The sequence below is a fragment of the Fukomys damarensis genome, unplaced genomic scaffold (genome assembly GCF_012274545.1).
Source record: "Fukomys damarensis isolate Sample0158 unplaced genomic scaffold, DMR_v1.0_HiC HiC_scaffold_38, whole genome shotgun sequence".
NCBI classification, from domain to species: Eukaryota; Metazoa; Chordata; class Mammalia; order Rodentia; family Bathyergidae; genus Fukomys; species Fukomys damarensis.
In genome coordinates, this window is record NW_022900950.1 from 53,189,097 (window position 1) to 53,203,092 (window position 13,996).

The 13,996-nt window shown below is 39.6% G+C and overlaps 1 protein-coding gene across 1 annotated transcript in view; it reads left to right on the forward strand.

The window, feature by feature from the left end:
- Window positions 1-8,160: 8,160 nt before the first annotated feature.
- Epsti1 (epithelial stromal interaction 1) overlaps window positions 8,161-13,996 on the forward strand; it is a 98,869-nt gene continuing 93,033 nt past the window's right edge. The window contains exon 1 of the mRNA XM_010637081.2: window positions 8,161-8,395. Coding sequence (XP_010635383.1) covers window positions 8,226-8,395 — 170 coding nt within the window. The 5' untranslated portion in view covers window positions 8,161-8,225. The remainder of the gene's footprint in view (window positions 8,396-13,996) is intronic.

A 13,996-nucleotide genomic window follows, 5' to 3' on the forward strand; every position in this document is an offset into this window, starting at 1 on the left:
CCCTACCGGGGATCAAACTCCGATCCTTGTGCTTATGAGGCAGGCAGTGGAACCATTGAACTACATCCCCAGCCCTCTCATTATATTTTTAATTTTATTTCCCCCATGACAAATGAAGTAGAGTTTCTTTTTCTTTTTTTGGTACCAGGAATTGAACTTGGGACCTTGTGCTTGTGAGGCAGACAGTGGAACCACTGAGCTAAATCCCCAGCCCAGAGTTCCTTTTTATTAGCTAATTTGATACATTTTTCTGTGTGAAGTGCTTGTGCAAGTATTTTTTTTTATTTTTAAGAGTTTAATAATGATCACTACATTAAATAAACTATTTTGAATACATGGGATAAAGTACTTTATACTTAATATGTATAACAATACCATTTACTAGGTCTTGTGAATGTTACTTGACCTAGGATGGTGTTACAATAAAAATAAACCCATCATAAGTTGAAACTATCCTAAGTTGAAAATGTGTTTAAAATACTTAGCCTACCAAACATCATAGTTTAGCTGCATAGTTTACACTGCAGAGGACTGTTTCATTTCCTCTGGGAGCTGTGACTCATTGCTGCTGTTCAGCATCAAAAGAGAATATCACACAACATTATTGCTAGCTAGGGAAAAGATCAAAATTCAAAGTATGGTTTCTTATGATGAGCATGGCTTTCACACCATCAAAAGGCTGAAAAATCAGAAGTGCAACCATTCTAAGTTAGCAATTTCTAGACTCTGACTTTACAGTTGAAGAAGCTGAAGCCCTGAGGTGTTCAGCAATTTTTCTAAAGTCACTTAATTGTAAGTAATTGAGCCAGGATCTAAACACAGGACTACAATAAAGGTAGAAGCTTGAGCAAGAAGCTCTTGGTTTTGAATAAGGTTCCTCAAGAACCATTTCCCACATATAACTCTTGGCTGTGTAGAAGAGCAAAGATCATCACTATGCTGACCACCAGAAACCACAGTGGATATCTTTCTGCCCACGGCATCCTCGGCTATTGTTTAGGTCTACTCCACATGAGTGATCTGTTTGAATCCAGTTACATATTCACATACAAGTTATCCAAAGAAGGTTGTTTACTTACAGAAGAGCAACAAAGGACAGAAAGCTCCATTGTGAGCTGGTTCCCCAAAGGTCAAGAAAGCTATCCAGGGTGGATGAGACTTTTGACTCTGCAAGTCCTACTATGTGCTACAGCTGAAGAAACCCTGCAAAGTAGCTTGCTCTGGGTTACTCAATTCACCATGTGACTGACTTTAAAAAGCTTTGAAGGTCACCTTGCTTCTAGGGAAGAGAAGACCAAGAACTCTGTAATACCAGCACCAGAAAGGCTGAGGCAGGATAGTTGCTCCAAATGGGAGGTTATGTAATGAGTTCAAGGCTAGCCTCAACTACATAGTGAGACCCTATGCCCCCCGACAAAAAGCAAAACAAAACAGATCAAAGATCTGATGAAAACAAAACAAACCCAAAAACTGTCCTGGGCAGTTCTTCTCTGACTCATGATGTTCCATTCGACTGGTCATGTACATACCTACAATCCTAGCTATTTGTGAGGATAAAGATTACAAGTTGGCGGTCACCCTGGGCAACTTAATGAGACTGTTTCAAAAAATAAAAAGGGCTGAAAGGGTTGGGGATGTAGTTCAGTGGTAGAATACCCCTAGGTTTGACCTCCTGTTCTCTGCCCCCATAGACACATATGAAGTTAAATTCCTTAAAAGAGACAGGAGAAAGACCTAGCTACCTTAGCTTACCTTATTACATTCCCTGCACATTCTACATTTATTCTTGAGAACTGTAAATAAGAAATGGTTGGGCAAGAACTGGGTTGGTCCAAAGAAACTGTCCTGCATTGGTAGATAAACTAGGAATCACTTTCTTCCTTCAGATTACATATATTCTCATTATCCTAATCATGTTCACCACCCTCCCACTGTCAAGAATTGGCTTATTGGTAACACAAGGGAAGGAGCCCACAGTTAGTAAGCTCCTGTGGGTGATTTAGAAGAGTCTTAACTCTAACCACATTATATTCCTGTGGGGAATCCCAACCCACAATTACAAGCCTGGAAACTGCCAAAAGTCAGGGGGATTCTCATTAGGACTCCTTGAAGTCAAACAGGACAACCCTAGGTTTTATCCCTAGCAAGGGAAATTCTCTGATCTTCTAAAATATTTTAGGGCTGTGTGACAGAATGTCCGTGGAGTACTCAAGGGTCTCTCAGCTATGACCACAGAGTTCCAGCTTTTCTGGAAACTATACTGCTGTGCCAGACATTTTTATTTTGGCAGATGAAATTGTGAAGCTGGTTTTATTTCTATTCTGAAAGGGATTTCATGTTAAAACACACTATGGCTATATCTCTGTCATATTTTCAAATTGAAAGCCAAAGGCCAAGGGAACTGCAGTTAAAAACTGAGGGCAAATGTAAGCATTAATAGAAAAAAGTATATAGAACTATTACACCGATAGCTCAGAGATAATAATTTCTATTTAAACTGCACCAAGGTGCCATTTGAGTCACTTTTTTACATTATCTCACTTATCTCTCACAAACTCCTAAAAGATAGGTAGGACAGGTAGATGATTATGATTAATCTTTCCATTCTACAAAGGAAGACACCAAGGTTCAGAAAGTTCAGTGACTACCTGGTGTCACAAAAGTTTTGAATGCTTTGCCAATTCTCAAGTTCTTGTCTTCTGTGTTTGTGTCTACTGTTTTTTTGGGGGTTTTTTTTTTTTTTTTTTTGCTATGTTGCATGTTCTCTGATGTACCTGCTTACATTTACAAAAGACTGTGACATTCACCAAAATTTGGTTTAGAGTTAAAGCATCAGACAATGAGTCCCCTAGGAAAGGGTAGTTTTAGAAAAGGCACAGGTGTCAGGTGAAAACGAGAAGTTCTCTGGAGGTTTCAGTTTGACTCATTTATCAGAGTTAAAGAATTCCTTCAGAGAATCTCCCTGCCAATGTAGCTGACAGACTTTACAGAAGTTTCCGCATATTTAAGGGAAATTTCTTCCATTGTTGCAGCCAGCAGAAATACTGTGGCTACTACTAAAGTAGACAGCGTGCGAACCCAGAATTGGCAGCTGCTATCTATTCAAATCTGAATTTAAAACTAAGGAAATTCAGCCACCTAACAGGTTAGAAAATAGCATTTAAAGCACTTTTCTACAGTCCTCCTTTCCTGCAGTGACAGTATTGTCATTTTAAAAAGAGGGAATACATATCTTTCCACTCTTAAGCAGAATTCTTTGTATATTATAAAGCTCCTTATTTTGACTGTTACAGAAAATGCATTTTAACCCAAACTTAGTACCTGTGTGTGCTAAAAGGCAACTTGAAATGCCCAGCTAAACTGAATCAGAGTGGTCTGGGTATGGAAGACCCAGCTGAAGATTGTTGCCAGTGGCATAGAGAGCGAGAACTGGAGGGGAAGATTGTGTGCTGTTGATTTTCTTGGAGAAGCTTGCCCTAGCTAGTTTTCCTGATGAAAACTTGGTTGTTTTCATTGGAGGAGCTCAGGCCTTACTGTTGCTGGGATCATCAGCTGTTCTCATCAGGGAGCCCTGATCTCACCTTCAGCGTTGCTTCCTGGCTCCAGTGTAGACCCCTTAGCTTGTACATCCTCAGGCACAAATCCTCGACTCTGCCAGCATAGGCTTTCCAGCTTCCACCGCTGGACTTTGGACCTTCTTGGTACAGATCTTCCACAGGGCCTTGCATGAGACATTGCTGTAGGTTCTAGGCCTCGGGCTGGACTCGTGGAGGACCCTGCCTTGGGCTCTAGGCCTTTAGCTGGACTTGTGCAGGACACTGCTGTGGGATCCAAGTCCTCGGCTGGATCTTTTGGGTCTCTGGTGGATTGATCTTTTATATTCCTCTGCATTGGACTTTTTGGGTGAATATTATAAAATAATCCTATAAATTATTTGTCCTATATTAAATCTATTCCCTTGTCAAACCCTGACTACAACACTATGCTATTTATGAAGTTTTAATGAGTTGTATAAAACATTGTTATTGTAGAGATCATCTTATAATGACAGGAGTAAATGCATGAGCATTACAAAGTTTTTATTAATGTCAATTCTGACAGATTTAGAAACTTTGACACAACTGTTTTAGTTTGCGAATATAACATACAGCTGGCCATTGAAAAAATTATTAAAATTTTGTCAAAAGATTATATTTGTCACAACTGTATTTCAAAATGGTTGGTTTTGGAAGTCCTATTTTCAAGTTCTATTTTTGCCACTAATTTGTACATGATTTGGAAAGTCACTTGGCTTCTCTAAGTTTGTGTCCTTATGTTGAAATGAAGTAGTCAGGTGATCCTGAGCATGAAGCCATACTAACAAGGTTTCATCTGTTCACAGTAGTCCAGGGTCTGACATGGTGAGTGGCAAATACTTGTCATTCGATAAATATTCCTTTCATGAATTTATAGTAACTTATAATTGTAGCATTTCACCTTCAACAGTACAAGAATTTCTAAAAGAATTTGAAATTGTCAAGATACAAACATGGAAAATGAGGAGATGCTAAGTATTAGGTTTGTTTTCCATAATTCATTAAAAGGGGGGACTCCTTTAGGATAATCTATGTCCTAAATGTACAGACTTATCTAACTTTCCAATTAATAATAAAATTTAAGGGGCAAGAATAGTTTGTAATAGCTAAAACTTGGAAACACCCAACCCAATTGCCCATCAACTGGAGACTGGATAAAGCAGATGTGGTTTTTCTGTAAAATGGAGTACTACTCAGCCATAAACAGTGAGAAACTAGAGACATTTATAGCTAAATGGATGCATATTGAGGCCATAATCTTAAGTGAAATAAATAGGACACACATGTGTAAGTACTGAATAGTTTCTCTGGTGTGAAAAACAAAGTGTAAATTGTATAATCAATAATGTGAAATAGGAAGAAAAGGGCTAAAGGAGAAGGGGAAGTGGGATGGGTAGGGGAAAGGAAAGAAGGGAAAAGAAAAAATATAAGAAAAGGAAAAAATGGAAACAAAGTCTTTATAAATAGGGAAGGGTGGAGGGGGTGAAGGGAGGGTAGGGTTATGGGAAAAAAATAACCATGATTTGTCATGTAAAGGTACAAGATCCCAATGATGAATGTAACTATACTGCATACCTAAAAAGTACCAATAAACTTAAGGAAAATAAATTAAAGGCAAGGGACTTAGCCCAGTGGCACCTTCCTTGCAAGTACAAGGCCCTGGTACAAAAAAAAAAAAAAAAGAAAAGAAAAGAAAACATGACTTCTTAGAATTTTCAGAAACTAAGATTTTTCACTGAGACATTTCATGACAAGAATAGGCTAGAGTTCATATATCTATCTATGCATATTCATACAATAATGAGAAACAATCTAAAGGAATTAATTTCAAGTAAAATATGAATTTCCATTTATTTTCTGGGAAGGTAAAGACGTATGGACATGTTATCAGTAGGATTAATTGATAAAAGTTCTCATTTGATCTTATCTTTTAAAACATTGGACTAGCTAAAACTGCTTATTTCTCTCCTGAATTTTGGCTAAAAAAATACCTCACTTTATAAAATTTTCCTTTGAATAACTATTAGAACTCTCCTTTCCTTTTTGTTGGGCTTTCTGTCTCCCCAACCAAGAAATCATTTGCTCAGATTAAAGTTATTTACTTAAAAGAATGAATAAATGGCTATTTTCCAGAGGCAGAAATGTTCTAAAAATAAACCATTTCTCAATGAATGTATATTTGTTCAAATTTTATGCATTAGAACAATCTTCCTAGATTTCAGTCTTCTGTTCCTTAAAACACATTCCTAGGTAATTTTTCTAGCATAGCAATTTGTCAAACTTACTCATAAAATTCTTGCAGCCCAGTGTGTACAAAGGAGAGTCTAAGCAGTCAGTTAGTGGAGGGACAAAGACCCCAACCTCTCCCCACTCAGCACTGCTCCCCTCTAACAGCCATTTCTGCAGAGGTGCGTGTGCCGCAGAGCAACCTTGATAAAAAGCCAGCCCATATTCTCACATGAATGCGCATACGTAAGGTGAAAGAGTAGGTGACACACAAGTACATAACCTATTCCTTTATGTGTGTGTGTGTGTGTGTGTGTTACTGGGGATTAAACCCAAGGAGTGCTGAGCTACATCCCCAGCTCCCCAACACTGGGCCTCTGGAGAATTAAGAAAACAGCCCTTGATTGTGAGGCCATTGTAAGCATAGCTGCTCTCAGAGTATCGTCAAAGCTGCCTCCACTTGAGCTCAATTCTCCCTTGCATCTCATTTTCTGAGTTAATCTTTCATTTGGAAGATCTCAGATTCGCCCCTTGCTTTGTTTCCCATGCAATTGCCTTAGCTCAGATCTGTATCTCTTGCCTACATTACAATGGGCTCTTACTGTGCCTCCCTGGTTTCAGGCTCTTCAACTGTTAATCTTCCTTTCACATTGCTAGGAGCTAACATTCTCAAGCAGATATTACTATATAACTATCTTATTGAAAAATCTTCATTTCCTTCCTCAGTGCCTATAGCAGGGTTCCCAAAAGGTGATCCCAGGCCCAGTAGTAGCATTGGTATCAGTTGCAAACTTGTTGAAAATACAGTGGACCCTTGACTTACGAACTCACTTGGTTCCCAGGGTTGTAACTCAAGTTGGTTATAAGTAAATACAGCTGAGATCTTGATGTTTACCTGGGCACATGTTATAGATAACAAGAGGAAGATGAATCTCCCATTAACCTAATTAGCCCAAGTTGTTCGTGTCAGGCCAGTCATAACTTGAGAGTCCACTGTACAAATTCTTGGGCTCCACTCCATTTCTATTGAACCAGACACTCAAGGGTTAAAGCCCAGATCCCTGTTATAACTCACCCTCCAGGTGATTCAAATGCTCACTGAAATTTGAGAATCTGTGGACATCTTAGGGTGGCATAAAAACCCTGATTCCATTCTTGCCCCTGTCTTCTCCCTCATTGTCTCCTCTTACTCACTTGCCACCCTCCCATTTCATTCTTTGTTTTTTTGAGACAGGGTCTTGCTACATAGCCCAGATGGGCTTGCGTTGGCAGCATTCCTCCTGCTTCAGCCTGCTGAGTGCTGGGATTATGGGCGTGTGCCACCATACCTGGCTTCGTTCTTTGACTGTTTAAATATGCATTTTTCTTTCTGCTCTAAGCACTAATAAGAATGCAAGACAGTACTCTTCCTAAGTGGCTGACTGATTTGGGCTGGCAAGCTTTAATCATAGGACTTTAGGTATACAATGTGTCATTGCAAGCCACAAGTCCCTGCTGTAGTGTCTCCCTCTTCTGGGCGAACTCCCTTGTCTTTGGGACTCCAATGTCCCTTTTCCTGAATTAGTCAGAGAGCCCATCCCTAGTTCCCTGTACCACTAGCAGATAGCCTATGGGCCACCTGTAATATTTACCCCATGGTGGGGTTACCATTTGTTTATGTATTTCCCAGAATACAGGAAAAGCTTTTGCACCTTTATATAGATAGCAGCTACCCACACATCAAAATCATCTGGGAATATTTTTAAAATGTGGATATTTGAATGATCAGTTACTTAGCAAAACTACCTAGAGAATCAGCCCTACCTAGTCCTCAGCTTTGGGTTTTTTGTTTTTTTTGTGTGTGTGTGTTTTTTTTTTCCTTTTGATTTCACTTTCCCTTTGCTCTACATTGCTGCATTTAAGCAGCCAGTCATTACTAATAAAGGGCAATATTTTATTTAGTTGACTTAAGTTACTGACCGAATCTCTGGCACCTTTAAGTAATATTCTTCAAGGTCTCAAACATCCAACCATTCAACCGTAACTTCAAATTAGGGATATCTGTTAAACAGTTCCTTAAGTATTTTTCAAAATTCTAGTCATTTGAGACTTCTTGTTCACTTGGCAATCGTAGTTGATTTGGTCATAATTATTCTTAATATCCCGAAGGTGGTCCTGATGCCTTAAACCAACTCACCTGGGGCTGGGCTGGGCGAGGCAGCTGAACCCAGCTCCACCTCTTAGTCTGCTGATCGCAGCCCCGTGGCGCTTCTAACTTGCGGTGAGGTCAGAGGTCGCCTTGGGGCTCAGGCGGGGATGTTCTGTGGGGGCGGGCACAACTTGCTAGGGAGAAATCGAAACTCAGCTGTTAAAACCACTGCCTCTGCTCTTTAAAATCGCCCCTGGAGACTCTCTAAGCGTCCTGGGACCCGCTGGCTCTGGACCATGTACGTCCGCAGCACAGTTGTGGGCGCCCGGCCCGGACCCTCTCTGGCATCCCGGGACCCCGGTGTGCGGGGCGGGGAGCTGCGCCCTCTGCGAAGCCAGAAACAGGGTTTGGAGGCGGCCCCCCAGGGCCTTGCCCGGGCGAGCCTGGGGTCCCCAGACCAGAGGAGGTGAGTGTTTAACAATCTGTCTTGGGGGATGGAACCCTTGTCCCAAACATACAGGCACTTCTTTGTGTTTGGAATTGGGAGCGCAGGAACCCAACAACAGGGTTTTTGAGAGAATGAAATATTTGCCTAAACAAATCATCCATACCTTGAACCTGCTAAGTTGGGATTCTATACGAAATATCCAAGCTCCCAATCTTTTCAAAGACGTTACTGGTTCTCCTCCGTGGTTACAGGATTGAAAGATAGGGATGTATACAAACCACCTGGGCTTCTTACTAATTTTCCAGCTATCTCCAGAATTTATACTCCAATTAAGTATGAAAGTAAGGTTTTCATTGTTGTTTAAAATAGAAATGGTGCCATAAATAAAATCACCGCATTAGACACCAAGGTAAGGGTGAGAAGGAATGTGATATGGGGTAAAGAGAGGGCCCAGATGTTACCTTGAGGAGCAAACTTATATCCCATCCATACTCCCAGGTAAACTCACCTCTTGGGACCAGGAACAGGGCTGGGGGTGGAGGGACTAAGCAACTCAGGGTTGAAATGTGCCTTAAGCATGAACAGGTATGTGGCATTTGTTCTGGTCTCTGCTTCAGAGACTGCGGTTGGTATGCTGGGCACATCTATTATACAGTGTTCATGAAATGCTCTTTCCACCCAAGGAATGGGCTGCTTTCATTCAACAGGATGGTTTGTATAGACATTCCTTACAGCCTTTGAAGTGCTGTCTGTGCCTCCCTTTTCAGTGACTTCTTTGTCACAGGAAAGACAAATGCTGGTTGCTAAGGAACAGTATATAACCTTATGACCAATAAACAGTAGAGTTTCTTTCATTCCCTCCACTTTTGAAAGTATCAAGCCCTCAGTGTTATTCAGTTTAGACTTACTATTAGATAGGGTTTAAATTTAGAAATCCAATAGCAAATGGTGCATTTCTCACCTCGGAAAAAAATGGCATTTTCCACAATAGAAGCTCACTCGAGTAGCCTGTATATATCCAGAAACTGCAACATTTAATAACAGCAGAGGTCATGGACATGTTATCATTAACCATTTGTGGACATGAGACTATCATTGATGTGACTTTTTATATTTAAAAGCAATCATTCAAATGTAACAAATTATTTGTATGCTTGCATCATCTTGTAAGCATTACCAGTTGCATCTCTCTGTTTTCTTATTTGGTTGTAATTACTCCAGAATCTTGCTAGACCAATTGTTCAGACAGGGGCAATGGTTAGTAGGGCATGGTGGTCCACACCTGTAATCTCAGCACTCTGGGATTCTGAGCAGAAGGATCACAAACAAGTTTAAACCCAGCCAGGGCAATTTACTCAGACTCTGTCTCAAAAAACAAAACAAAACTACATATATTAAAAAAAGATCCAGGGACATAGCTCAGTGTCAAAGCCCTGGGGTCAATGTCTGGAACCATACACAAGCGCGCGCGCACACACACACACACACACACACACACACACACACACAAAGAAGAGGCCAGGTAGTTTTCTGATTAGTTATTTGTACTTCAGTACCATGAAGATCTCATTGCAGAGTATTTTAAAGTTTGCAATAACCAGGAAACAACTTCCTAGAATTTTTAATCTTTTTTTTTTTTTTTTTTTTTTTTTTTTTTTTTTTTTTTTTTTTTTTTTTTTTTTTTTTTTTTTTTTTTTTTTTTTTTTTTTTTTTTTTTTTTTAAACTGGGGATCTAACTCAGGGCCTTGTGCTTGCAAGGCAGGTGGCAGCACCACTGAGCTAAATCCCCAGCCCCAAGAATTCAGTTTTTAATCATTTCTCAGATTTTTTCTTTTTTTCATATGAATCAGTTGTAATAAACAGGATTATATGATACATTACATTTTATGTGCTTTACACCTAAGATCTTTATCTGACTACTCTGAATTCTCATGTCTCTGTTGCTCACATTTACCTTGTTTTATTTAATGCAAGAGGGAAAGCAAGGAGAATGGTTGACTTAACAACCTCTCATTAAAACCAACAGCAACAAAAAGTTAAGACTATTGTAGAGAGAGAAATTAGAAGCATTTTCTGATGGAAAATTAAAGGAAAGATAAAGTTACATGCTTTAATATTAAAGCTTCATTTGTTTATTCACAGCATAAACTTATTTGTGTGTTAAAGCATTGCAATTTAATCTCGTTTTGTGTGCTTCTCTCTGCTAATTCATTTGGGCATCCCCAGTGTGGGGATTAGGAGCTTGGGCTTTGATAAGTGAACTTAGGTTCAAGCTCTGAATTTGCTGCTACACTATTTGCTATCTGAATGAGATACACAGCCACTTTATGTCTGTTTCACCATTATGTGAGATAATACCATCCTCAAAGTAAGTATCCAGTAAATGTTGGAAGCCTTGACCTTATTTAACACACTTTTATTGACCAAATGTTATGCTGTCACCCTTAAATTGAGTAAGCCTTGAAAAAAACACTGATTTAAAACAGCTACTTGCCTATAACCAAAATATGCTATTAAAAATCTTTGGAAGTATCTGAATCCGTGATTCCTGAGGATCTCTGATAGACTGTCAGGCAAAGCTGAGTTCTTGATGGTACTTGGATTTAAGTAATTACAAGCATTTAATAATTCATATTGGATTTTCCAGGTATTTTTACCTGGTGATTTAATTTTTGTCACAGATTTAAAGAGAAAAAAGGTTATACATATTTATAATCCAAGGCAATCTTTTATCTTCCCTTTTATATTTTGCTTGTTTATAAATATGTTTCACTGATATCACTTCTAGATAGGTATGATACAATTGTATAGGTTTTAACCTGGTTTTGTCCAATTGTGGATAATAGGCTCTGGCTTATGTAGTAATACAGTATAATGTTCATATCTTTCAGATACTTGTCTAAAACCATACATGATTCAGGCCTTTAGTTTGATGCTGTTTGAAGGAAATAAAAAGATATTATGAAAATGTAGAATTTTACTGTACAGTTAGCTTTAACGTAATTTATATACAAATTCAGTTTGCCTTAACACTTTTGTGGCCTGTTTTATATGGAGCAGTGTAGAGTCTCAAACATGAGCAATAATAGCACATACTTATATAGCGCTCACTGTGTAACACTGTATTACACGTACTAACTCAGTCTTCTCAGCCCTGTAAGAGGATCTCTAGCTGTGGCTAATTAATTTAAAACATAGGAACAAATAACTATTCAACAAAAAAGCTGCTTACTGAGCTTACTGTCTAGTGAATGAGGTAATTACACAACAAATACATGTATTCTAAAGGAAAGCCAGAAAACTTTTCTAGGAAATGATGTTTGAGCTATTACCTACAGGGAAAAGAGAAGATGTATGTAAATGTATAAGGAAAATGTATGTGTGTATCTGTGATACTATATGTCATTTCAACCCTGACTGTATGATCCGTTGTCCTATACTTCTGTCCAATTCTGACACTACCAAGAGTTAGTGTAGCTTTCTCAAATTAAAGCTTAGTCCCACAAGACTGCTCCCAATTCAGACTTCAGAACCAACTACAAATGGACTTCCCAGCCACTGTAGTTCACCCAGAGGGCTAAATTTGGGAGCTGCTACTTCTTCTCTCCCTTAAATTTGGTAATTCACTAGAACAAATCACAGCTCAAAGAAACCTCTATCCTCAGCTCAGTTAGTTTTATGAAAAAGCATGAAGATGGGGGACAGACAAGTAGAAGAGATACACAGAACAAGAACTGCAGGGCAAAGTGAGGGGCAGTGTGCAGAGAGCTGCTGTGCTCTCCTAACGGGGGATATGAGAATCGAGGTGGGGACGGAAAGTTTTAAACCTTTACTCACACAGTTGGTTTTCTTGGCCACCAGTCCCCATCTTAAGCTTTCTAGGGACTCTCACATGAGAGATCATTAATATACAAAAGATCTTACTCTGGAGTGGGGTGGGGTGGGAGCTTGGTGACAGGCCAGAGACATTGACCAAATATTTATTTTTTAATAGAAACTTAAACGGCCCCTGTGGCAGCCACAGAAACTGTCACTCGGATCTTCAAAGAAGAACTTACTCTGAGGTGCATGGTCGGCTGACTACCCCAGCTGCCACGTTTTGCACCTGTTACACCCTTTGCTGCAGGGCCTGCTTACACTGCACTCTTCCCGGCCAGTGTCTGAGCATTCCGGGTAGTGGTGCCACTCTGTTCCTAGCTCGTTTGGGACTCCTTTCTTGGGCATCTTTTGCCAGAAGATGGCCCACCAAGCCACCCAAGATTTTCTGAAAACTGTGCAGCAGTTGGAGACGTCTGTTCCTTCCTCCTTCCTTCAGATTTTTTCCTAGGTGTCAGACCTTCTCTTGTTCTTGAGATGTTCCTGCCAGCTCCTGGTCCCTTTCCTTTGTCACTCACAGGCACTCCTCCTAGGACATCTCATCCTTGTCATGTTCCTCATGCACAGTCTAGAAACCCACTCTTAATTCTTATTTCTTCCTTTGGGACCCAGGAAACATTCCCTAATTCCTTAAATCCAACTTCACTTCTTCTCACCACTTTATTTTGCTCGGGGGAAGGAAATAACTCCTATGACAGTTTTTCTTCCCCTCATTCCCAAACTCACAAGGGAGAAGAGGGAAGAGAGAATAATGGACAGGTTAGAAGAGCGCTTATTGATGGTCAGTCTCCAATTTCTCTCCATTTTCTTTTAAAAAGTGTTGTAATTGTGTTACTTTTGTTTGTTTGTTTGGGTGTTTTGGAGACAGGGTCTCACTGTATATAGTAGTTCAGGCTGACCTTGAACTGACTATATAGCCCAGGCTGGCCTCAAACTCGGTGTGATCCTCCTGTCTCAGCTTTTCTCACCTGCTAAGATTACACACATGTTCCATGATGCCTGGTAATTGTGCTATAGTTTTGCAAAGCATCTTGTATAAGATGAAATATAATGTGAGGCATGACAATATAGTTGTTTTCATATTCAGTTTTTAAATATCACTGTTTTGTGTATATATTCTGAAATTCTGAAGTATGATATCTTCTGACAGTGAACTTCTTTTCTTCTCAGTAATGGAAATTGAATGCAGGGCTACATCCCCAGCCCTTTTACATTTGTATTTTTAAAAATAATAATGAATTTACATATATTGGAAATGAGACACAGTCTGTTATTCAAAAAGCTATACAATGTCTCATTTAGAGAGTGCCTAGCAAAATATACCTCTTAAAAATTCAGTACTCTGGAATGCTATTTTACAATTGTTTCCATTTGAGAATTGGGATGAAAAGTGGGCAATTATCATAGACACAACTTTACACAGTAATTTGGATAATATGCCAGAAGCATCATGATGTTTTGAGGGTATTTCTTTGTGAGTAACCACATGCTATAGGAGGGACCAAAGTTCAAAAGTGCACAGACGCAGGGCCTCCCAACAGAGGGGGCATCCCTGAAAATCTTCTTTCCCTCAGTGAAAGACACAAGAGGTGGACGAAGGTTCGGAGCTTCACCAGGAAGTACACAGCCAGCTTGAAACCAGTCTGCCAACTGATCAGCTATCAAAGCAGTTGCTCCTCTCTGCAAGAGGTGCACCCCAAATTTCTGATTATACTGTTTGACCAGCTAGTTGAAGTGGTTTTT